We start from the raw sequence: 27203 nt of genomic DNA, 5'->3' as shown, positions 1-27203 counted from the left end.
AAATGTATGCAGGACATCCCTGGTGGTCTCATTGGTCACTGGTGCCATCTTGAAAATTCATGTAACCAGCAAGTAAAAGCAAAACATTAAGAACTTAAACTCATGCTCTTCCTTTATGCTGCAACACAATCTGAAATACTACAAGTGGTCATACAAACAAATAAGTAATGAAAACTAAAACTATACTGTACACAAAAAAAACAAAGAGACTCAAGAAAACACCAATCAGTACTGTAATCCAATAAAAACATTTCCTACTCCCCTTGGGTAATTTATTTGGTATAAGTATGGAATTTTCTAATTTCAGGTCATTTACACCCCACTAATACATCTGTTTTCTCCCCCTTCCCTTGTTACCTTTTCCATCCATTATTTGTTATCAACTATCATGCACAAGCCTTCTGAAACAGCAACTATTTCTCAGTCAACACTCTCAGCCCTGATGCAGGATCTTAATCTGAAATTTCGGCTGCCGCATTGCCTCCACAGATTCTGCTTGTTGCTCTGAGTTTGTCAAACAGTTTACTTCTTTTGCTCCAGATTCTGGCATCTATAGACTCTGTATTGCCTTCAGTCCTCAGGTCCACCAAATGGCAGTAGTCAAGTGCAAGTCCTACAATTACTGCTCCATTGATGTTCTGTTCACATCAAACTCGAACACAATGTGAAAAAACCACCACACCATTTCAAGGTTGATTCTCTGGTTAGAAACTCTTAGTTTGGTGAGGGTGCTTCTTATATCAGACACCAAGTAATGTATCCTAACAGTGCTTTGAAAGTAAAAAAAATTACTGAAATCATACAAAGGGCTGTAACAATATGTTTCAAATAACAATGCCATTCCATAGGAATGAAGACATGTATTTGCCCTATTGATGGACAAAGTTTTTCCACTGGTACTCAGTTCCAAAATTGATACCCGGTATATCCATTTTAAAGAGCCTGAAGCGAATCGGCTGTTAACACCCAGATCCATGTCAATAATACTGAAATCTTACAAGTCTTCATTATCCTAAAAAGAACAAAGCATATTGGTTATATGCAGGAATCAAACATTTTCTCCAATTGCCAGCAGTAGAAAACAGTACTGAACAGAGAAATGGGCAAAATAGACAGTGGAAGTTTACAACGATCCTTATACCAGATGCATTGTGGGGAATATTCTAATAAAGAAGGGAAAACATATATCATCTACATGCATTTCACAAATAATGCATTAGTTAGCAAAATTCTGGCACGTGAAATTAAAGGTTCATGATTGGCTGGGTTAGAAATAGACTTAAGGGCAGGAAACATGAGCAGGGGTTGATGTGGGTGCAGACATTCCCAGCCCAGAGACACTAGGCCAGGTAATTTGATTACAAACAATTGGTTTATTGAGCATTACAGAATGGCTCTTGGTGCTTCCCACTTCTTCCTCTCTCAGTTCCCCTTTTCCCAACTATGACTCCGCTCTCTTTGACCCCTTCCCACTTTCAGCCTGCAATAGAGATCCATATCAGAATCGGGTTTATCATCACTCACACAAATCATGATTTTTTTTTTGCTGCAGCAGGAATACAGTGCACCACATAAAATTCCTGCAGTGCTGTCTAAAGGTCTTCAGCACACTAGCTATACAGTATTTTGTACAGTACTGTATGTGAAAATGTCAGAGCATGTTTTGGTAGCAATTCACAATGGGTATGAAATCCAAGTTTCATAACTAATAGCATTAGCTGCAAAGGCAGAGATATTATATTGATTTTGGCTATTTGGTGGACTATGACTTCAGGTACTTCAAAACCACATCTTTAACAGTGGACTTCAACAGCTCTGCCTGCCTCCCTCCCCTCTTAAAGAATGGAGTGACATTTGCAATTTTCTATCCCTCAGAAACTATTCCAGAATCTTGAAAGATCATTAGTAATACCACCACAATCTCTTCAGCTACCTCCTTCAAAACCCCAGGTGTAGTCCATCTGGTCCAGAAACTTATCAACCTTCAAGATCATTCATCTTCCCACGCACTTCCATAATAGCAATGACACTCATGTCTTCCTCATGAATTTCTGGCATACTGCTAGTGTCTTCCACAGTGAAGATTGATGCAAAATACTTATTAAGTTTATCTGCCATTTCTTTGTCCCCCATCACTAACTCTCTAGCATCATTTTCCAGCAGTCCAACGTCCACTCTCGCATCTCTTTTACTCTTTATATATCTGATCTTTTGATATCCTCTTTTATATAATTGTCTACCTTACCTTCTTATTTCATCTGTTCTCTAAGTAAACAAGCCAGAAACCCAAGAAATTCTACAGATGATGGATATACAGAGCAATGCACACAAAATGCTAAATGAACTCAGCAAGTCAGACACCATCCATAGAAATGAATACTCTGCCGACGTTTTGGTCTTTTTGTAAGGCATTTTAATTGCCTTCTGTTGAGTTTTTAAAACATCCCAAACTTCTTACTTCATACTAATTTTTGCTATCCTATATGCCTAGTTTTGCTTTTACGCTGTCTTTGACTTCCCTGTCAGCCACAATTGCCTCACCTTCCCTTTAGAATACCTCTTCATCTTGGGGATGTATCTATCCTGCACGTTCCAATAAGTACTCAGAAACTCAGGCGATTGCTCTTCTGCCATAATCCCTGCTAGTGTCTGATTCCAATCAATTTTGGCTAGTTCTTCTATCATTCCTTTTAATTCCGTTTCCTCCACTGTAATGTTGTTACATAGAACCATAGAACACTACAGCACAGAAAACAGGTCATTTGGCCCTCCTAGTTTCTGCTGAAAATTTATTGCACTAGACCCATTGACCTTCACCCAGTCCATAACCCTCCAGACCTCCATGTATCTATCCAAATTATTCTTAAAACTTGAGTGAGTCCACATTTACCACATCAGATGGCAGCTTGTTCCACACTCCTACCACTCTCTATGTGAAGAAGTTCCCCCTAATGTTCCCCCTGAACCTTTTCCCTTTCACCCCAAAGCAATGTACTCTCGTATTTATCTCTCCTAATCTAAGTGGAAAGAGCCTATTCGCATGTACTCTGTCTATACCCCTCATAATTTTGTAAACCTCTATCAAATCCCCCTCATTCTTTTATGCTCCAAGGAATAAAGTCCTAATCTGTTCAATCTTTCCCTGTAACTCAACTCCTCAAGACCCGGCAACATCCTAGTAAATCTTCTCTGCACTCTTTCAATCTTACTGATATCCTTCCTATAGTTAGGTGACCAGAACTGCACACAATACTCCAAATTTGGCCTCACCAATGTCTTACACAACCTCACCATAACATCCCAACTCCTATACTCAATACTTTGATTTATGAATGCCAGGCTGCCAAAAGCCTTCTTTACAACCCTGTCTACCTGTGACGCCACTTTCAGGGAATTATGTATCTGAACTCCCAGATCCCTTTGTTCCTCTGCACCCCTCAGTGTCCTACCATTTATTGTGTATGTCCTACCTTGATTTGTCCTTCCAAAATGCAACACCTCACACTTCTCTGCATTAAATTCCATCTGCCATTTTCTGGCGCATTTTTCCAGTTGGTCCAGATCCCTCTGCAAGCTCTGGAAGCCTTCCTTGCTATCCACAATGCCTCCAATCTCAGTGTCATCAGCAAACTTGCTCATCCATTTTACCAGATTATCATCTAGATTATTGATACAACAATGGTCCCAGCACAATCCCTGAGGCACACCACTAGTCAAGGCCTCCAGTCTGAGAAACAATCATCCACTACCACCCTGTCTTCTCCCACATAGCCAATTTCAAATCCAGTTTACAACATCTCCACGGATACCTAGTGTCTGAACTTTCTGAACTAATCTCCCATGTGGGACCTTGTCAAAGGCCTTACTAAAGTCCGTGTAGACAACTGACTTTAGCTTCTCCCTCTCTAACTGCAAGATGAATTCTAACATATTAAGATCACTGACTCCCAAGGGCTTCTTTACATTAAGCTCCCTAATGAAATGTGGTTCATTACACAACATCCAATATACAACAATATTCCCCCAGTGGGTTTAATCACAAGCTGCTCTAAAAAGCCATCTCATAGGCATTCCACAAATTCTCCCTCTTGGGATCCAGCATCAACCTCATTCTCCCAATCTATCCGCACATTAGAATTCCCATGACTATTGTAATATTGCTCTTTTGACATGTACTTACCGTCTTCCATTGTAATTTCTCTCCTACCTCCTGGCTACTGTTCAGAGGTCTGTATCTGACTTTCATCAGTTTCTTTTTACCCTTGCAATTTCTTAACTTCACCCACAAGGATTCTACATCTTCCAGTTTTGTGTCACCACTTTGTCAGGATTTGATTTCATCTTTTTTAACCAACAGAGCCACCCTCTGCCTACCTGCCTCTTCTTTCAACACAATAGGGATGTTAGGCTTGCAACTATGATGTTCTTTCAGCCACGTCCTACAATGTCTACAAAGTATCTACAATGTCATGCCTGCCAGTCTCTAACTGCATTACAAAATTATCTACCTTATTCTGTATATGGCATGTATTCAAATATAACCCCTTCAGTCCTGCATTCATCACAATTTTGCCACCACATTGCATTTCATCTCATCCAATTGATTGCAATTTTGCCCTATTATCTGCCTGCTCTGCCTCACAGACTCACTACAGAATGTTTCGACTGCCCGTCCTCAGCCCAATCACTTCAGTTCCCACCCGCTGCCAAATTAGTTTAAACACTCACTAGCAGCCTTATCAAACCTCCCCAAACGATTTTGGTCCCGCTTGAGTTCATGTGTAACCTGCCTCTTTCGTACAGGTCCTACCTTCCCCAGAAAAGATCCTAATGATCCAGAAGTCTGAAATCCTGCCCCATGCACCACGTCCTCAGCTTCTCATTCATCAGCACAATCATCCTATTACTGCCCTAACAAGCACATGCCAGAAGTACTCCAGATATTACGATCTTGGAGGTCCTGATCTTCAGCTTCTTCCCCAACTCCCTACACTCACTGCACAGGACCTCTTTCCCCTTTCTACCCATGTCATTGGTGCCATTTATACACCACAATGTCTGGCTGCTCACTCTCTCTCTTGAAAACCCTCTGCAGCTGCTTTCAAACATCCTGCACTCTAGCACCAGGGAGGCAACACACCATTCTGGTGTGCCTTTCGTGGCCACAGAATCTCCTGGCCATCCCTGTAACTCTTGAGTCTCTGATGACATGACTGCATCCTTCCTGGCAGAGCATCAGAGCCGGACACACTGCCACAGGCCTGGCTGCTGCTGCAGCACCCTGATAGGTCATCCACCCTCCACTCGCCAGTATCCAAAGGGGCATACTTGTTGCTGAGGGGAACGGCCACAGGGAGTGGAAACCAATCCTCATAGGGGGGATCAGAAATGGAGAGAGTGAGCAGTTTCAAGTTCCTAGGTGTTAAGATCTCTGAGGATCAAACCTGGTCCTAACATATTGATACAGTTATAAAGAAGGAAAGAAAGCAACTATACTTCATTTGGAGGTCGAAGAGAATTGGTATGTCAACAAATATACTCAAAAATTTCTATAGATGTACCGTGGAGAGCTTTCTGACAGGCTGCATCACTGTCTGGTATTGAGGGGCTACTGCACAGGACCGAAAGAAGCTGCAGAGGGCTGTAAATTTAGTCGGCTCCGTCTTGGGTACTAGCCTACAAATTACCCAGGACATCTTCAAGGAGTGGTGTCTAAGAAAGGCGGTGCCTATTATTAAAGACCTCCAGCACCCAGGGCGTGCCCTTTTCTGACTGTTATCATCAGGTAGGAGGTACAGAAGCCTGAAGGCACACACTCAGTGATTCAGGAACAGCTTCTTTCCCTCTGCCATCTGATTCCTAAATGGATATTGTACCTGTGAACATTACCTCACTTCATTAATATACATGTTATTTCTTTTTTTCACTATTTTTAATCAATTCTCTCTCTCTCTCTATATATATATATATACACACACACACACACACACTGTAATTGATTTATTTATTATTATATTTTTTCTTCTATATTAAGTATTGCATTGAACTGCTGTTGCTAAGTTAACAGATTTCACAACACATGCCGGTGGATAATAAACCTGATTCGGCTTCTGAACCCTGCTCTAAGTGATTACTCCCCTTACCTCTCCCGATGGTCATGATGATAATCTAGAACTCACTGTGGTTAAAACTATATCAATCAAAGCTTTCAGAAGTGAATTACTCAGACAAATGAGAAAATATTATTTGCAAGTCATGGGGGGGGGGGGGGGGAGGGTTAGGCCACAGAAAGCAGTGGAATGAAACTGATGGGATTTCTGTAATAAATCTTCCATAACTCTAATGGACCAAATTGCCTCCTTCTGCATTGTAACAATTCTATGGAAAAACAGATTTTAGAAATTACTTTAAATCATGAAAAATTTGGTACATGCTCAATGATATTAAACCCTCAAACCCACTCTCTGGCTGAAACCAGATTTGCCACATTAAACTAGCCCAAAGCAAGTATTACATCACATTTTAGTAAACACATGTTAAACTTGCCTTATAACACAGTCATAGACAATTAAAGACATTTAGATGATAACATACCTGCTGTCTTACTTCAATGCTTGCATTTTCATTTCTGTCTATAACAAATGAAATAAATCTTTATAAATTCCAGATAATTAACAAAGAATCTTACTCCTCATCACCATTTTTTCTGTGGAAAAGTCAGATTTGACTCGATTGCTCATATTTGGTCTGGTAAATGTGGTTTCCCTTTAGCTGTAATTGAACATACCACAGGGATCTCAGGAACAATAGACACTAGAAGAGGTCTAGATCATCAACGTAAAATCATTTTACTCATTTTGTGGAGCTGATTTCATTGGGTGTACCGTGAAATTATATTCAAGTGGTCTGTGACTTCAAGACTGTAAGAACACAAGGAGCAGAATTAGGCCATTCAGCCCATCAAGTCTACTCTGCCATTCCATCATGGTAGATCCCAGATCCCACTCAACCAAATACACCTGACTTTTCACCATATCCTTTGATACCCTGGCCAATAAGGAAACTATCAACTTCTGCTTTAAATATAGCCACAGACTTGGCCTCCACTGTGCTCTTGGCAGAGCATTCTGCAGACTGTCTACTCTCTGGCTAAAATAAATTTGCTTCTTCTCTCTGTTCTAAAAGGTCACCCCTCAATTTTGAGGCTATGCCTTCTAGTTCTGGATAACCCCACCACAAGAAACATCCTCTCCACATCCAACTTATCTAGTCCTTTCAACATTCAGTAGGTTTCAGTGAGATCCCCCTGCATTTTTTTCTGAATTCCAGTGAGCCACTTTTTTGCTGATTCTTCCAATTTGTCTAGGTCCTGCTGCAATCACATTGCTTCCACAGCACTACCTACCCCTCCACCTATTATTGTATCATTTGCAAGCTTTGCCACAAAGCCATCAATTACATTATCTAAATCATTGACAATGTTGAAAAAATTTAAGTCCCAGTACTGACGCCTGAGAAACGCCACTGGTCACTGACAGCTGACCAGAAAATGCCCCCTTTATTCCCACTCACTGCCTCCTGCCTGTCAGCCATTCCTTATTCATATCAGTACCTTTCCTGTAACACTGCAAGATTTAATCTTGTTAAATAAATAATTTTATTTGGATATAAACTCCTGGACTCAACAGATATACAGTGGTGCTAGAAAGTTTGTGAACCCTGTAGAAATTTCTCAATTTCTGCATAAATACGACCTAAATGTGATCAGATCTTCACTAAAACTAGACAAAGAGAACCTAATTAAATAAATAACACAAAAAACATCATATTTGTTTGCTTATTTATTGAGAAAAAATATCCAATATTACATGTATTATGAACCTCTGGGATAATGCTTTCTACAAAAGCTATTTGGAGTCCAGAGTTTCAATCAATGAGATGAGATTGGAGGAGTGGGTTGCACAGATGCCATGCCCTATAGAACAGACATACAAGGTCAGGTTACTGAAAAAGCCTGATCTTCTCAAGAAATATCTGTTTTGTGTGCACCATGCCTTGATCAAAACAACTTTCAGAGGACCTTATCAGTAGAATTGTACAGATGTATCAAGCTAGAAAAGGATACAAAAGCATTTCTAAAGACCTGAGTGTTCTTCAGTCCACCCTAAGAGAAACTGTCTACAAATGGAGGAAATTCCATACTGTTGCTACTCTCCCTAGGAGTGGGAATCCAGCAAAGATCACACCAAGAGCATAATGTGCAATTCTGAAGGAGGTGAAAAAGAACCCAAGGGTAACAGCAAAAGACCTGCAGAAAATCCTATAACTTACTAAAGTCTCTGTCCATGTGTCCAGTACAAGAAAAACACTGAACAAGAATGGAGGAATGACACCATGGAGGAAACCACTGTTCTCCAAAAACTAAACATTTCTGCATTTCTAAAGTTTACAAAAGACCACCTGGATGTTCTACAATGCTTCTGGGACAATGTTGTGAGCACAGATGAGACAGAAGTTGAACTTCTTTGGCAGGAATGCACATTGCTATGTTTGAAGGAAAAGGGCACTGCAAACCAACACCAAAACCTCAACCTCATCCCAACTGTGAAGCATGGTGGAAGGAGCATCATGGATTGGGGCTACCTCAGTGCCTGGACATCTTGCAAGCATTGAAGGAACAATGAATTCAAAACTGTATCAACACATTTTACAGGAGAATGTCAGAATCACAGTCCATCACCTGAAGCTTAATAGAAGACAATGATCCAGAAGACAAGATTAAATCAACAACAGAATGGTTTCAAAAGGAGAAAGATTGTGCTTTGGAATTTCTGAGTCAAGGTCCTGACCTTAATCCTATAGAAGTGCTGTGAAAGGACCTGAAGCAAGCAGTTCATGCAAGGACGCTCGCCAACATCCCAGAGTTGAAGCAGTTTTGTAAGAAGGAATGACCTAAAGTTCCTCCAAGCCGATGTGCAGGACTGACCAGTGGTTACCAGAAACATTTGGTTGAGGCTATTGATGTATAAGAGTTATTGAAAGCAAAGGTTCACATACTTGTTCCAACAAATACATGTAATATCAGATCACTTTTCTCAATAAATGAATGAACAAGTATAACATCCTCATGTTATTTATTTAATTTGGTCCTCTTTATCTAGTTTTAGGACTTGGTGGAATATCTGAACAAATTTTAGGTCATCCATTCTGAATACTTCAGGAAGTGAAAGTGAGCAAATGATTTGATACTTACGGTATTTACAGCGATATGTTGCAAGGAATACAGTCATTATAATAACACAGCTGACCAATAATGCAATCGGTATGCTCCATGTTAAGATGCTGGTGTGACAACTTTGATCTGAAAATGTGTGACAATGAAACACTGTGTAAATTGAATGTCCCCCAATACAACACTTATTTAGCACCTTCACCATGGTAAACAACCCAAAGAATTTTTAATAAGCATTAGCAAACAAACTTGACACCATACCACAGAAGCAAATGTTATGATATACAGTACAGGTATGCACCGCTTAATATCCATTCGGACAATGTCCAATCAGGACTATGGACGTAATATGCAATTGATTGAAAAGAGAAATCCATGTCATTAGCAATATTTCCCTCTCCCAAACACAAAAGAGAATCCCTCTCAGCATGTTAATGATCACTGCTAAGGCTCGGAGCTTGTTCAAAATGCTTAAAGAAAAAGTGCTTCAAACAATGATTTTTGTTGCATAATGAGAAAGTCAGTGATAAGTCTGCAAGTGCTAATGCAAAGGCAGCAGAAGCAAAATTATAGCGTACAGTATACGTGTAAGTTCTTGGCTATTTAGTCATTACAGGTGTGTGTGTGTGTGTGTGTGTGTGTGTGTGTGTGTGTGTGTGTGTGTGTGTGTGTGTGTGTGTGTGTGTGTGTGTGTGTGTGTGTGTGTGTGTGTGTGTGTGTGTGTGTGTGTGTGTGTGTGTGTGTGTGTGTGTGTGTGTGTGTGTGTGTGTGTGTGTGTGTGTGTGTGTGTGTGTGTGTGTGTGCATAACTCCTGGTGAAGTCCTCAGGGCGCCATCATGACAAGCTTTTTGCACCCATCTTTTTCGGTGATTGCTCATCATACAGCGTGTCTTGGGCATCTGAAACCTGGCGGAGACCATCCCTCTCCGGGTTTTTTTACGAGGTCGAGTTGCTAGCTCGACACTCAACCCAGGCACAGGTGGAGAGCGTGCAAGGGAGCCAAACTCGGATTCGAACTCGGGACCTCTTGCCCCAAAGTCCAGCACTGATGCCACTACACTGCCAGCCACACTACAGTACAGTACTCCATATAGGTTTGCAAAGTATATAATATTGTGTTCACACAACGTCCAAATTGCATAACGCCCAACTTCACAGAACGTATTGAGGACGTTAAGTGACGCATACCTGTACACAGGGAGACCTAAGTGCTGGACAATCACATTCAACACAATTATGTACACTCTACCACCTGGAGTTTGTGCCAAATTGAGAAGTTCGAGTCAAAAAATAGTCAAGTAATGGATATACTGGGCATCATGGTCCGTATCAAATGCCCCAAGAGTCTTTCACCATGCCTGGCTGGATCTTTGCATGCAAAGACTCGGCAGGAAATCACACAGTAGTATAGAAGCAAAAGCCGGGGACTATGCAAGTCCTCTTTATTAATTCTTAACTCCATAAATTCCCAAGCCAAAGTCAAGTGCACGCAAAGGAGCCTCCTGTTTACCACCAACTACCCTCCCTCAGCAAATTAATTAGAACTCTCCACATTGAACGCCACTTGAAGTGGCCTGGAGTAGAGCGAGGAGACAAAATCTACTCCAGCAGGGGTCTTCAATGTCCAATAGTATGGCATCAGGATTGACCTCACTGAAGGAGCTTTTAAGCAGACAGCTGTGGCAAATGGAAAGAATCAGCGTGATGAAAAATCGCTCCACACATTAAGTTGGTAAATTGGTTTGTTATTTTTAAATTTACCGAGGTGCAGTGAAAAAATAATTTTGTCTGCCATCCATACTGGTCATTGTATCAGTGGCCAGCTGGTGGCGCAATGACATCAGCATTGGACTCCACAGCGAAGGCTCCTAAGTTCGAATCCAAGTCAGACCATCCCCAAGCACGCTTTCCATCCATGCCGGGTTAAGTATCGAGCTAGCCACTCGGCCTCATAATAAATACAAAGGATCAAGGCAGGAACGTTCACGTCACCCGGTTAATCCTGACACTGCGCGTCAGACAAGAATGGCCGGCTGACTGGTGCGACACGCTGAAAAAAAGATTGTATCAATGCAGTGAAAAGAAGTGAAAGTAAGAAAAGAATGCAGAATATAGTGACAGAGAAAGTACAGTGTGGGAAGACAAGGTGCAAGACCATGACAAGGTCGATTCTGAGGTCAAAAGTCCATCTTATCATACTAGAGGGCCGTTCAGTAGTATTATAACAGAGGGATAACAACTGCCCTCGGGTCTCCTGGTTCTGGTTTTCAGGCTTTTATATCTTCTGCCTGATGGAAATGGGGTGGTATGGGGGGGGGGGGGGGGAGGAGAGAGAATGTCTGAGATCAGGGAGGCCTTTATCAAGAAGACTGAGAGGGTTCAGGGAGGCTGCTTTATCAAGGGAACAAGAAGTGTAGACAGTCTATGAAGAGGAGGCTGATTTTCATGATATACTGAGCTGTTTCCAGTTCTCCCAGCACTTTATTATGGTCATGGGCAAAACAGTTTCCATACCAGGCTATGATGCATCTTAAAAGGAAGCTTTCTGTGGTGCATCTATAAAAATTGGGGATATACCACATTTCTTTAGCCTCCTAAGGAAGCAGAGGCATGGTGCACCTTCTTGGCCATGGCATCAAGGGTACAGAGGAGATTTACCAGGATGCTGCCTGGTTTAGAGAGTATGGATTATGATCAGAGATTAAGGGAGCTAGGGCTTTACTCTTTGGAGAGAAAGAGGATGAGAGGAGACATGATAGAGGTGTACAAGATATTAAAGAGTAATGGACAGAGTGGACAGCCAGCGCCTCTTCCCCAGGGCACCACAGCTCAGTACAAGAGGACATGGCTTTAAGGTAAGGGGAGGGAAGTTCAAGAGGGATATTAGAGGAAGGTTTTTCACTCAGAGAGTGGTTGGTGCAAGGAATACACTGCCTGAGTCAGTGGTGGAGGCAGATACACTAGTGAAGTTTAAGAGACTACTAGACAGGTATATGGAGGAATTTAAGGTGGGGTTTATATGGGAGACAGGGTTTGAGAGTCAGCACAACATTGTGGGCCAAAGGGCCTGTAATGTGCTGTAATATTCTATGTTCTATGTATCAACATGGTTAGACCAAGACAGGCAATTAGTGAGTTTCACTCCTAAGAACCTGAAGTTTTCAATCCGCTCGACATCAGAACTTTTGATGTAAACAGGAGTGTGTGCACTCCCTGTTATCAACAACCAGCTCGATTGTTTAGCCAATACTAAAGTAAGGCTTGTACATCCATAGAAAATAAAATGTATAGATTGCAGATTAATCTGGGTTTAACCATGGTGATGGGAGTGGCCACTTCACACAGTACCTGTAACTTCAAAAACATGCTGAGTACACAGAAATGCCAATGTTTGCAACATTAGACTCACTGTTTTGCTGAATCTCTTCCTTTAGGACAGTGATTGAAATGGGAATTATGATGAAACCACTCAAGGCAATGAAAGGTTGAGATCCTGTCAAATGTAAATGATATAATTAGTTGCAAGTATAGTTTTACTGTTAAACCAAGAAATTTTGTACAATAATGAACTGTTCTTTACCTTTTGTTCTTTGGAATTTCCCATTAAAGGAACAGCCAAATTTCAGAATAACAATTGGTGTAATTATGGCCAAAAACAGGGCACAGACAGTGCATAACGCAACAACAGATATAAAGGCAGCACCTAGAGGAAAGATTCAACAATACTGGTTAGTAATTCATAACACATATAAATTTGTTTCAAATTCATATTTTGGGGGTCTGGGTAGACCTTGGGAGCACAGCTGGTGAAGATTCGAAGGATTCAAAAGATTCAAATTTCAAAGGATATATGCAGTATACAACTTTGAGATTCATCTTTTCCAACGACAGCCACAAAACAAAGAAAACCATGGTACCCTTTCAAAGAAAAACATCAACCCCACCCCCCCCCAAGTGCACCTCCCTCACGCGCAAAAGGGAACAAGGAGGAATGATCAAAATCACAGAAATATAAAACACAAAATCAAAATGGTCCATATTCAGTTCAGCTTAGTATTCATTATCTACAGGCTGCAACGTTGCACAAAATAGTAACAGATAAAGGAGCAACCAGGGAATACAGTCCAATCTATAAACTGCAGACCCAGAACTTCGGTATCATCCTCTGTCAGCATCGAGGGAGAGTGAGGTCATTCAAGTGCAGGGAATTTTCCCTTCGGATCAGTGAGCAAGTGGGAGAGACCATCACATGCAAAGAACTTCCTCCGGCAGCAGCAAGCAAAAGACTGGTATCCGAACACTCACTCACATTCCACACTCGCCTTGCTGTTTCAATCCTCTTCATTGCTTTCATCGGTGAGATTGGTGAGAAATGGTGTTGATCTTGGACTCGTGCCCATTTCTAACCTTCCTGGGCAAGAGGCCTCCCATTACCTTCTTGCAGACAGCAAGGCACCAGGAAATACTCCCATACTGACATAAGACTCAGCAACAATGAAAATTAGAGACACATTTGCAAATCAGAATCGTTATGACTTGGAAAGGAACCAATTGGTGATTGTGACTTCATACACCTACTGTCCTTTCCTTGGCAATTTGAGGTGCGGATTTGGAAAGAAATGTCCTTCTAAAATATCAATGTGAATACAGTGTGGGACAACCAAAAGAATTTTCAATGGTAGGTTGAAGCATTAAGAATAACATCTGGACCTGTACATTGCTTTGATTTTCTTGACAAAGGTAGTTTTAGCCTCATCTAGATACCCTCATTTTTGTCTGAACCTAAGCCTTCTTACATGAGCAGATGAACTACATACATTCTCCACAAGGATTTGGAGATGAACCCAGTAATTATTGTTCCATTGCATTTTTCACTTTCCTACTAATCATTCTATTCCTTACTAAATAGTTCTTTCTCCTTGAATGAACAATGCAGAATAAGCTTTCAAATTTTGGATATTTCATTTAAATACACAGCTTCCACTGCATCAGTCATGAATAGGTTCTTGATTAGCCTGGGCATCAAAGGGTATGGGAAAAAGGCAGGGGAGATGGGATGACTGGAAGATTTGGATCAGCCATGATTGAATAGCGGAGCAAACTCGATGGGGCGAATGTCCTACTTCTGTTACTGTATCTTATGGTCTTATGGTCCAATTTAATGTACTGAAGATTGTGTTATACTTGCACTAACTGGAATTGATTCCCCTGAGGAGTGACCTGATACAGGTTATCAAGTCATGAGAACACATTCCTTTTCCAGGATAAGGAAATTTAAGGTTCCTGAGATTCGAAGAGCATGTGAGATGCCAGTTTTTCTACTTATTCCACTTAGAGGGTGCTGGACATATGCAATAAGCTGCCAGAGAAAGTGGTAGAGATGGGTACAATAACAATTCACAAAGGACATTTGGAGAGGGTCACTGAGCTTGAGAAGGATGTGGACCAAACATATCTTTGTGCTCACCTTTAATCGCAATCCAGGAGATGAGGGCAACGAAGGTAGCAACAACAGACAAAATGTTGCAATTAATGAGGCTCTGAAACACTGCAGAGGAAATAACAATAACGTTAGAATGGCTTAATTCCACTTCAACCTACTTGATAGCTATTTATAAATATGAATAAAATGCACACAACCATCATCTCAGGTAATATTGAAGGGACCTGGGTGGGTAAGATTGACAGTGACACTGATGGCTCATAGATTGTTATGAAATACAAAGCTAACACTCAGTTTTACTCTCCCAAATTCAACATTTTTGTCTCTTATGCTTCACTTTCAATAAAATACTAAGTGTACCTGGATTATTCATTGATTAAAACCATTAGTTTCTCTGCACATTCCTTCCTTTCCTTTTTGTTGTTGAACCAACCTCACCAAACATCTTCTACTGTCTTGTATAAAATTTCTCTAAACACATGCTGAAAATATCCAACTCCCAATCACAACACCATATCAGAGTTCTATTGGTTCATAATCCTAACAGTGCGCCCTTCTCAAATACAACTCCTACTATTTACAAATCAGACATCACCGTTCTGTATAAAAACTCATTCATAAATATTAGCAGTCCATCCCCAAGCTCTACTGCATCTCCAAAGACATATGACACAAGTAAACAGTTAACGTTTTGAGCCGAGACCCTTCATCAGGACTGGTTGAATGTTCACTCTTTTCCATAGATGCTGCCTGGCCTGCTGAGTTCCTCCACCATTTTCTGTGTTGCTTGAACTTCCAGCATTTACAGAATTTCTGTTATAGGTGTTAGATGAAACCAGGAGAGGGAGGGAGGTGAAGTAAAGCTCTGGGAAGTTGACTGGTGAAAGAGATAAAGGGCTGGAGAAGGGGAAATCTGATAGGAGAGGACAGAAGAACATGGAAGAGAAGGGAAGGGAAGGGAGAGGAACGCCAAGGGGAGGTGATGGACAGGTAAGGAGATAATGTAAGAGAGGGAAATAGGGGAAAATGGGAATGGGGAATGCTGAAGGGTGGTGGGGAGGCATTACCAGGAGTTTGAGAAATTGATGTTCATGCCATCAGGTTGGAGGCATCAGGTTGCTGCTCCTCCAACCTGAGTGTAACCTCATCATGACAGTAGAGGAGGCCATGGACGGAGATGGGCTGTACAGTTATAATGGGTGGACTCTGGGAGACCCCGCTTTCTCTAGCGGATGGAGCGAAATCCCAATCTATGTCATGTCTCACCAATATACAGGAAGCTATGCTGGGAACACTGCACACAGTAAATGACCCACAACAGATCACAGGTGAGGTGTTACCTCACCTGGAAGGACTGCTTGGTGCTCTGAATGGTAGTGAGGGAGGAGGTGTAGGGGCAGGTGTAGCACTTGTTCCAATTGCAAGGATAAGTGCCAGGAGGGAGATCAGCGGGGAAAACCAAATGGACAAGGAAATCCCTGTGGAAAGCAGAAAGTACGTGGAAGGGAAAGATGTGCTTGGTAGTGGGATCCCACTGGAAATGGCAGAAGTTATGGAGAGTTATGTGCTGGACACAGAAACTGGTGGGGTGGTAGGTAAGGAGATGAAAACCCTATCCCTGGAGGGGTGGCAGGAGATGGAGTGAGGGCAGAAGTGCGCGAAATGGAAGAGATGCGGGTAAGAGCAGCATAGATGGTGGAAGAAAGGAAGCCCCTTTCTTTGAAGGAGGAGGACATCTCCGTAATTCTGGAATGAACTGTATATATACACATGCATATTCTGCATTGTTGTATTTTTACTGATACTCCATATGGCTTGTTGATGTATGTGCAAGAACTGGGAATTGTGTCATGGGGCGGGGTGGGAGGAGAGGTGATGGGTGTTAGGACACCTATTATGTGATTAAAGCTGTCAGTAGTGCAATCTATCAAATATCTGGGGAGCATTCTCTCTGAGGATAGTGGCATTGACAATGACATCCAGGGCCACATTAAACAGGCATCAGCTGCCTTTGGGAGACTTCAGTGTAGAGTCTTTCAGAACAGTGTCCTTCGTCACTCCACAAAGGTCGCTGTATATTAAGCGGTGTGTGTCACCACCCTCCTTTATAGCTGTGAACCTTGGGTAACCTACAGCCGTCACATCAAGCCCCTGGAGCGCTTCCACATAATCTGCCTCCAGCGCATCCTGGGAATTACCTGGCGTGAACGGGTGCCTCACACTGAAATACTTGTAAAGACCAACTGCAGAAGTATTGAGGCCATGATCACCCAGTGTCAGCTGCAGTGGCTGGGGCACATGATAAGGATGCCCCCATGTCGGCTACCCCGCAGAGTGTTCTACAGCCAGCTACATCATGGCCGACGCTCAGCTGGAGGGCCGAAGAAGCGCTATAAGGATCAGATGAAGAATGCTTTAAGTGCAAGATCAGACCCGAGGACCTGGAGGATGTTGCTGCTGACTGTAACACTTGGCGACAACTGTGTAGGGACGGGGTTTGTATTCTGGAGATGGAAAGAACAACCAGAAAATAGCAGAAGAGAACCAGGAGAAATGCAGCCATGATTGCCATCACTACCACATATACACGTCCCACCTGCAATAGAGCTTGTGGGTCCAGGGTAGGACTGTATAATCAAAGATCTCACTGTTAAAAAGAGTGGACGTCATCCTCGGATTTAGGAGGACAACCGAAGAAGATTACGTGATTGATATTTTGTCTGTGCTTACTGTGTGTGACTGTTGTTAATGTGTCTTTGCACCTTGGCCCCCGAGTAACACTACCTCATTTGGCTATATTCACTCATATTCATATACAGTTAAACAACAATTAAACTTGAATTGAATTGAAAGCCTCATCCTGAGAGCAGATGCAGTGAGGATGGAGGAATTGAGACAAAGGGGATGGCATTTCTACAATTAACAGGGTGGGAAGTATATTCCAGATTCCTGTGAGCATTTGCCCCTCCCCACTGATCTCCCTGCTGGCACTTACCTTGCAAACTGAATAAGTGCTATACCTGCCCCTATACCTCCTCCCTCACTACCATTCAGAGCCCCCAACAGTCCTTTCAGGTGAGGTGACACTTCATCTGTGAGACTGCTGGGGTCATCTACTGTATCCAGTTCTCTCAGTGCAGCCTCCTGTAAATCAGTGACACCCAACATAGATTGGGAGCCCATTTCACTGAGCACCTATGTTCCATCCGCCAGAAAAAGTGGGATCTCCCAGTGGCTAATCATTTTAGTTCTACTTCCCATTCTGACATGTCAGTCCACGGTCTTCTCCACTGCTGTGATGAGGCCGCACTCAGGTTGGAGGAGCAACACCTTAATGTTCCATCCGAGTAGCCTCCAACCTACTGGCATGAACAGCGATTTCTCAAACTTCCGGTAATGCCCCCCTACCTTATCATTCCCATTCCCTCTCTCATGCATCTCCTTACCTGCCCATCACCTCCCCCTGGTGCTCCTCTTCCTTCCCTTTCTTCCATGGCCTTCTGTCCTCTTCTATCAGATTCACCTTTCTCCAGCCCTTTCTCTTTCACCAGTCCTAACTCTTTGCTTCACCGCTCCTCCCACTCCTGGTTTCACTTATCACTCGTGTTCTTTCTTCCACACACCCCACCTTCTTACTCTGACTTCACATCTTTTCTCCTCCAGTCCTGATGAAGAGACTCAGCCCAATCAGCGACTGTACTCTTTTGCATAGATGCTGCCTGGCCTGCAGAGTTCCTCCAGCATTTTGTGTGTGTTGCTTAGATTTCCAGCATCTGCAGATTTTCTCCTGTTTCTGAGGTAAAATATTTTGAATGTATTTGTCTTATTGTATTTCAGTACAGCTGACAATTTATTGCCCGTCCCTAACCGCCCTTGTCTGAGCATCAGTGAATAAGTTATTGGTGAAAAGGTATTTAATAGCACTTTTAATGACAGATTCAGTCACTTTGCTGTTGATTCCAATTGGGTTGATGCGGCATTAATTAGTTGGATTGAAGTTGTCCGGCTTTTTTGTCTCCTGTCCAACTTTCTACAAGGTTGAGTATATAGATGTCAGTGTTGCAACTGTATGGTATGGCATGCCGGGAACAGAATGATATGTTCTTAAAAGTGAAAAAAGTGAAAGCCAGAAGATAATGATACATCTCAGTCTGAATGCGAGATCCCTGACATTACAGAGGCTATTCTCCAATCAGTTTGATCCACTTCACATGAGATCGAGAAGGAGATGATTGTACTGGGTACAAAAAAGGCTATGAAACACATAACATCTCATCTATAGTATTGATGACCTGCACTCCAGAAAGTCTACTAACACCATGCTGTATCCATATGCATATCTGCCATTGAAAATGATCCACTATGTGCCACAAGAGAGCACAGGTTTAAGGTGCTTGGGAGCAAGTACAGAGGAAATGCAGGGGTTAAGTGTTTTTTTTTTTTACACAGACAGTGGCGAGTGCATGGAATGGGCTGCTGACAATGGTGGTGGAGGCAGATATGATAGGGTCTTTTAAGAGACTTTTGGATAGATACATGGAGCTTAGAAAAATAGGTTATGGGTAACCCTAGTAATTTCTAAGGTAGGGACATGTTCGGCACAACTTTGTGGGCCGAAGGGCCTGTATTGTGCTGTCGGTTTTCTATGTTTCACGGATGCCTAGTTTTAAAGCTGCCAAATCTGTTCTACTACAAGTCAATCCTATTCAGCATGCTTGCAGAGAAATACAACATGATGGAAGGTGCAAAGACTTGCCTTCACAAGGCTTGTGTGGCACTCACTTCCACTAACGCTATTGTCGACAGAAGATTCCGCTACAGGTGGATTAGGAAGGATAAAGCCAAGTCAGTTTATGCCTCCCATGCCTTGGACCCATTCTGACAGTGATATCTTTCTGGCTAGCTGGTTGATTTATTGAGGTGATACCCAGCAAAACTCAGTGATGGATATTGAAGCCTCCCAACCTATTCAACATTTAACACATACATTACCTTGGTTTGAATTCTTCTCCAACCATGACAGAAGCAAGGATCCACTGTGAGATACCAAAGATGATACCAGTCCTGTGATTGATGCAATAATAATTATAGAGTCTTCACCAGAAGCACCTGTTATTGAAATATTCACATAATAGAACAGAGTCAGAGAGTTATAAAGAAAAAAACAGGTGCTTTGACCCAACTTCTCCAGGTCGACCAAAGTATCTTTCGGAGATGGTCCCAGTTACCTACCTTTAGCCCATAACCATCCAAACCTGGGGCCCTTGCCAAATTCTATTAGTCCGTGGTGTATAAAGATCCTGAACCCCTGTTCATAACCTTTTCTATACATATACCTCTCTGAATGTATTTTAAATTTTGTAATTGCCTCTACTGCTTTATCTGACAGCTTGATCCATATACCCACCCCCTCAAGTGTGAAACACCTTTCCTTCAGCTCCCCGAGTCTTTCCCTTCTCACCTTAAACCTATGACCTCTAGCTTTAGACTCCTCTACCCAAGGAAAAAGACTGCGACAATCCATCTTTCCAACGTTTTCCTGATTGCCTTTAACATTCTATTATGATCACCCACCTGATAGCCTCCTTTTTACCAGTGAGTCCAAGCCCATCTAATCACACAATTTAAAAAGGCATTAGAGAATATGACTATTAGTACTCCCATATTTCAATACAGGCCATTTGGTATACCCATCTGTCAGGAAATTGAGATTAAGTTAGGGTTGATGTTGCTTCAAATCCATAATGACTGAAGGCTCTTGTCCACTGCATTACTGCAACTGAGTTATCATGCCTCCAGGAATGCATGGTGAAGGTGGTCTATTCAGTGAGGCCTGCATTAATTTAGTTGGTTGTTCAACTCATTGCCGACATTGGTGAATTTATGTGTAGTTATAAAACAAAACCTTGTTCTATCCAGTGTATTCTTAGAGAATGTGATGCCTTATATGATTTCACTGTTGCAATTTGTAAGAGGAAGATTTAATCTGCTGAAACAGAAAATCTAATTTGTTAATACTGGTTGAGAGATAAATATTCCAGAGCACAAGAGTGAACTCAATCAGAATCAGGTTTAATATCACCAGCATACATTGTGAAATTTGTTGACTTTGTGACTGCAGTACAATGCAATATATATATATAATAGGATTAAAAAACTGAATTGCAGTATGTATATATATGTGCCATCAGGCTTCTATACCTCCTTCCTGATGGAAGCAATGAAAACAAGGAATGACCTGGGTGATAAGGTTACTTAATGATGGACTCTGTCTTTTTGAGGCATCGCTCCTTGAAGAGGTCCTGAATACTACAGAGGTTAGTGCACATGGTGGAACTGGCTAACTTTACAACTCTCTGCAGGTTACTTCGATCCTCTCTTTCTCTACTGAAAGAAGTACCACACCCAAAACAGGGCCATGGCTCAGAAAGCACTTCTGGGATTATGTGCTTACCTTGCAGTATTTGTAGGCCATTGCTTCCTACAGGGCGAAACCTAACATCATGGCTTTTGTGGTTGGCAGCCAGTGACTAGTGGTTTTCCACAGGGGTCAGTGTTGGGACCACTTCTTTTTATGCTGTGCATCAATGATTTAGATGATAGAATTGATGGCTTTGCTGCCAAGTTTGCAGATGATACGAAGATTGGTGGAGGGGCAGGTAGTGTTGAAGAAACAGGTAGGATGCAGAAGGACTTAGACAGATTAGAAGAATGGGCAAGAAAGTGGCAAATGAAATACAATGTTGGAAAATGCATGGTCGTGCATTTTGGTAGAAGAAATAAATGTGTAGACTATTTAATAAATGGCAAGAAAATCCAAAAATCTGAGATGCAAAGGGACTTGGGAGTCCTTGTGCAGAAACCCTAAAAGTTAACTTGCAGGTAGAGTCGGGGGTGAGGGAAATGCATTGTTAGCATCCATTTCAAGTGGTCTAGAGTGCGGAAACAGGGTGTGATGCTGAGGCTTTGTGGAGCACTGAAGAGGCTTTGCTTGGATATTGTCAACAGTTTTGGGTTCCTCAGATAAAAGATGTGGGAAGAGATGTACTGGCATTGGGGGGGAGAGGTTCAGAGGAGGTTAATGCAGATGATTCTGTGATTGAAAAGATTATCATACAAGGAACGTTTAGTGCCTCTGGGTCTGGACTCACTGGAATTTAGAAGGATGAGGCAGGATCCCATTGAAACCTTTCAAGTGTTGAAAGGCCTAGACAGAGTAGATGTGGAAAGGATGTTTCCCATGGTGAGGGAGTCAAGGACAAGGGGGCACAACCTCATGATAGAGGGGCATCCATTTAAAACAGATGCGGAGAAATTTCTTTAGCCAGAAGGTGGTGCATCTGTGGAATTTAATACCACATGTAGCTGTGGAGGCCAGGTCGTTGGTGTACTTAAGGCAGAGTTTGATAGGTTCTTGATTAGACAGGTCATCAAATGTTATGGGGAGAAGACTGGGGAATGGGGCTGACGAGGGGAAAATAAAATCAGCCATGATTGAATTGGGGAGCAGACTCAATGGGCCAAATGGCCTAATTCTGCTCCTATGTCTTATGGTCTTACGAATGTCTCTGATGCTTCAACTCCAGATGAGTTAAACACCTTTCATGAAGACTTTGAAAGAGAGAATAAAACTAGACCTGTGTGGGTCCCTGCAGCAGCTGGTGACCCTATAATTTGTCTTAAGAGGCCAATGTCAGAACATTTTTCATGAGGGCAAGCCTTTGCAGAATGTTGGGCTCTGATGTACCTGGTAGGCCACTGAAAACCTGTGCCAACCAGCTGGTGGGAATATTGAAGAACATCATCAAACTCTGACTGCTGCTGTTGGAGATTCCCAGCTGCTTCAAAAGGGCGACCATTACAGTGGTGCCCAAAATGAGCTGGGTGAGCTGTCTCAACAACCATTGCTCAGAGGTATTCATATCTACTGTGATGAGCTGCTTGGAGAGGTTGGTCATGATGAGAATCAACTCCTGCCTAAGCAAGGAGCTGTACCACTGCAGTTTGCCTATTACCAACATACATCTATAGTGGATGCAATCTCACTGGCACTCCACTCAGCCATGGATCACCTGGACAACAGTAATACCTTTGTTAGGCTGCTGTTTATTGATTACAACTCAGTTTAACACCGTCATGCCCTCAGTACCAATCAACAAGCTCCAAACTTGGGCTTCTGTACCTCCCTTTGCAACTGGATCCTTGACTTCCTCAACAGGGGCTGACAGTCAGAATAGATTGGAAGCAATGGTCTAGTCTCTCTACACACATAACTGTATGGCGAGGCATAGGTCAAACGCCATCTACAAATTTGCTGATGACATAACTATTGTTGGCAGAATTTCAAATGGTGACAAGGAGGCATACAGAAGCAAGATAGATCAGCTCGTTGAGTGGTGTCACCACAACCCAGTGTTCAGTGTCAGTAATTCCAAATAAATGATTGTGGACTTCAGGGATGGGAAGTCAAGGGCACACACATCAGTCCTCATCAAGGGATCAACAGTGGAACGGGTGAGTAGTTTCAAGTTTCAGCGTGCAACTTTTCTGAAGATCTATACTGGGCCCAACACTTTGACGCAATTACAAAGAGGGCACAACAGTGGCTATATTTCATTAGGAGTTTGAAGAGACTTAGTATGTCACCAAAGACACTCACAGATTTCTACAGATGTACTGTGGGGAGCTCTCCAACCAATTGCATCACCGTTTGATATGGAGGGGGCACGACACAGGATCATAGACAGCTGCAGAAAGTTACACACGAGCCAGCTCCACATTGGCACTTGCATCCCCAGCATCGTGGATAACTTCAGATGGCAAAGCCTCAAAATGTGGTATCCAGCAATAAGAACCCCCATCACCCAGGACATATTTTCTTCTCAATGCGACCACCAAGGAGGTCATACAGGAGCCTGAAGACACATGCACAATGTTTTACTAATAGCTTTTTGACAACAACCATAGAACTTTTCAATGGACATTGAAACCAGGTACACTAAATCATTATTTTTGTCTATTTGCTCTCTTTTGCACTTATTTAATTATATAGTTACTGGTTGTATTTTTATTATGTATTCCAATGTACTGCTGCTGCACAACAACAAATTTCATGACATATGCCAGTGATATTAAACCTGGATCTGATTCTGATTAAGATATTAGAATGAGATCTGAACCCACAATCTGGAATTGAGGTGAGAACACCGCCACATGAGGCAGAGCTGACACCAAGGGAAAGGGTCACAGTGGGCAATAACAGAAAGACATCACATTGATTCTCAGGGAACTATCAAATAGAACTGTCAGTTCTCACCTGCTGAGAGCCTGTATTAGGGACTGCGAGCAAATTGTCAATTGATGGAAAGTTGCTGAGGACATGTTTTCATTGGGTGATACTTCAGTGCATCCTCAGGAAGTTAACCCAGTACTTAATCTGCTTGCAAAGGATGCTGATACCATAAAGAGTTAAATGGAAGAGGTAACATTTTTCTCCAAAAGAGAAAAAGAGGCCTCTTGTGATTTTTACGATGACATCCAAAACAACTGCTGTCATCATTAATCGAGGAAAGGAGAATTCTTCTTCAAGGACTGAATCTAAGAACAGTCGAACATATTTGATTAAAATCACCGTCCCCTGCACTTGGTGATCCGTTGTGTGTGTACAAGCACAGAAAGATGTACTGCAGGTATCAAAAGCAGAAGATATCAGGTAATTGTTCCAGCTCAGCAGCTGTCTAAATATTTTGGTAGGGAGGAAGAAATAATCAGGACTGGGAACCAATCAATGAAATTAGCCATACATGGTACACAGAGTGGGTGCTGACTGAACAACAGTGTTTTATACTACATTTTATTTTTGTACAGGTGTGTTGATGAAAAATAACAGATATCTCCGTTCCCCACTGTAGGCCTAAGCTTTATTTTCTCTGCACATTCTTACAGAGGATCTAAAGCCCTGTTTACCCAAGTAGTCTCTTATCCCAATCCCATTCAATACTGGCAGTGAATTATTTGTTCTGACATGCAGAGCCAATCAGGATGTGATCAATGTTCTACATACCACATGAGAAGAAAGTAAAAATCAGTCAGTCTCCCAATTTCCAATCACTGTAAAGTTCAACACAAAAGACTGACAGATGGTTTGACAGAGTGAGGAAGGGTGACTCCTTCTGGCTGGGTAAAAGGATTGCCAATTAGATATCACTTAAAGAAAGATGAAGGGTAACAAGGAGAAACTGGCGGAACCTGAACTGTTCTGTGACGGGAATTGGGTGAGACGATGCCCAATGATCAGGATAAAAAGAAAAATCAGTAAATCTCCCCATTTGCAATCACTGTAAAGTAAATTCCACACTTACACTGATTATGCATTCTTGCCAGGAACAGCGCTGTCATATCCAAGAAGCTCGATATTCTACACCTACTGTCAAACCTGCCCGGTTTATAAGCTGCTTGAGCCAGATAACTGAAGACCAAGGAAATTCGGCTTCAGCATTCTTATGACAGAAAGGATACTAAACAAATCAATATGACGGTTCGTGACCGTGGGGTGGCAAGAGAAAAGTTTGGATCTGAAATTCAGAAACTCTAATATTGTAAAACCAATACGCAACAGATTCTACAGATGCTGGAAATCTAGAGCAACATACAAAAAACATGATAGAATGATCATCAATTTCTCTAACTTCCCATAACCACACACTGTTTCCCATCAACCTCTGCCTCCACCACTGTCCTTTGTTTTCCCTTATTGCAGTGGCCTCTCACCTCACCTCTTAGCCAACACTGACCTCATGACTTGTCCATCGCCTCTCTCAGGTTCCCCACCTTCCTCCCTTTGTTTTATGGTCTACTATCCTGCCAGATTCCTCCTTTAGCCCTTTATTGCTACCACCTATCACCTCTTTGCCTCTCACATCATTCATTCCCTTTCATCCCTATTCTCGTATTTCCTGCCAGCTTGTCGTCCTTCCCCTCCCCCTAACCTTATATTCTGGATTCTGCCTCCTTCCATTCCTGTCCTGATGAAGGATCTCTACCTGAAACCTGAGCTGTTCATTTTCTCCAGTAGATATATTCTGACCTATTGAGTTGTCTAGCATTTTGTGTGTGTGTGTGTGTTGTTCATGTTGTAAAACTAATTGGATTTCCCCCACAGAATTCAAAAGGGCATTGTCTCACCCAATCCCTGTCAGAGAGCAGTTCAGGATCCACCAGCTTCTCCTGATTACCCTTCTCTGCATCTTTCTCTGAGTGATAGCTAATTGGCAATTCATTCACCCAGCCAGAAGGAGTCACCCTTCCTCACTCAGTCAAACCCTTTGTAGCAAAATATCTATTAATTCCACTATTGGCAATCATTGCTACTGTTCGATTAACACAGCCTGCATTCCAATGTCCACAAAGATCGTGACTTATAGCTTTAAGATATTGTTTATAAATGAAGTTTACCTGAGGGATTTAAGGTGTAATTTGCCTGGGCAGAGCTGACAGGATTGGTAGCAACACAGGTGTACGTTCCACATTCATTTGTCAAGTCAGTCAAGATGATCAGGCTTCTGTTTTCATTAATTAGCCAGTGACGCTGGGAGATCTCCCCTCTATTTTTCAGCCACTCATATTTATGAGGATTTCCTTTAACCTCACAGGTCAGTTTCATGGTGTTGCCAGTGGCGCTATAGTTCCTTATGAAAGTTTTGGACAGCTCATCTGGAGGAAAAATGTTGAATAATGAGCAGTAATATTTCATTCTTTTTTTTTCAAACTAGCCCTCACTGGTCGAGTTATGAAAAAATAAATGCATTTCACAGAATGATTGTAGATCAACAGAATAAACCAAAAAAACAGCGGATGATAAGACAGTTTGAAATTGGAGCCAATGCTTTATGTATGAAATTTGAACACTTTTCTACAGAAAGGATATTCAAAATTTTCTTCTACAAAAGGTAAATGATACCAGTCCAAACGTTGCTTCTAAGTTTGTGAATTTACTGCTGGAAATTTGCTGCTGCCAACTACACAATGTTACCAGCAGGGGGCCCTCCAGCAGGCAGAGAGACGAGTCACCAGTAAATGTATCGATAAACGCCTTTTATGGAATGGCAGTCAAGGCTATTTTTCTGTTTGAAGTCCTCAGTGCATCAGCTCCTAACTCCATGGAAATAATGACTGGGGAAAGGAGAGTCTGTTGTCATGACAATCCTGGGTTTGGCTCTCAATGGCTGCGTGATTGAACCCAACATTTTAATAAGACCTCCCGAAAACCTGCAAAGCCTTCATTACAATTAAACCTGCAAAGCCTGCAAGCAGGGAAGATACTACCAGGTTCCAATGAAGGACAGGGGATTTCTACCTACTAGTGACAAATCTTCGGTGAAGAAATTAATTCCTCATTTCCAAAAGGATTTTCTGCCTTAAATACCAAGTCAGTCACAAAAGGTTATAGAGAAATAGTACAGAAACTTTTAATAGGAGGGATCAGACTCGTCACGTACACGCAATGCTGTAAAAGTATCAGCAGGAACA

At 42.1% G+C, this 27203-nt stretch overlaps 1 protein-coding gene across 2 annotated transcripts in view; it reads right to left on the bottom strand.

The window, feature by feature from the left end:
• Window positions 1-237: 237 nt before the first annotated feature.
• Window positions 238-27203, bottom strand: part of LOC140717023 (uncharacterized) — a 42542-nt gene continuing 15576 nt past the window's right edge. For both annotated transcript variants that reach the window (XM_073030216.1, XM_073030218.1), the window contains 8 exons: window positions 26130-26387; window positions 19668-19784; window positions 14700-14780; window positions 12813-12935; window positions 12642-12725; window positions 9254-9361; window positions 6595-6632; window positions 238-1012 (listed from right to left, as the gene is read on the bottom strand). In XM_073030216.1, the coding sequence (XP_072886317.1) occupies window positions 995-1012; window positions 6595-6632; window positions 9254-9361; window positions 12642-12725; window positions 12813-12935; window positions 14700-14780; window positions 19668-19784; window positions 26130-26387 (827 nt within the window). In that variant the 3' untranslated portion in view covers window positions 238-994. The remainder of the gene's footprint in view (window positions 1013-6594; window positions 6633-9253; window positions 9362-12641; window positions 12726-12812; window positions 12936-14699; window positions 14781-19667; window positions 19785-26129; window positions 26388-27203) is intronic.

The sequence above is a fragment of the Hemitrygon akajei genome, chromosome 2 (assembly GCF_048418815.1).
Source record: "Hemitrygon akajei chromosome 2, sHemAka1.3, whole genome shotgun sequence".
Classification (NCBI taxonomy): Eukaryota; Metazoa; Chordata; class Chondrichthyes; order Myliobatiformes; family Dasyatidae; genus Hemitrygon; species Hemitrygon akajei.
Note: the sequence above shows the minus strand (reverse complement) of the source record. Positions and strands in the feature narration are given on the sequence as shown.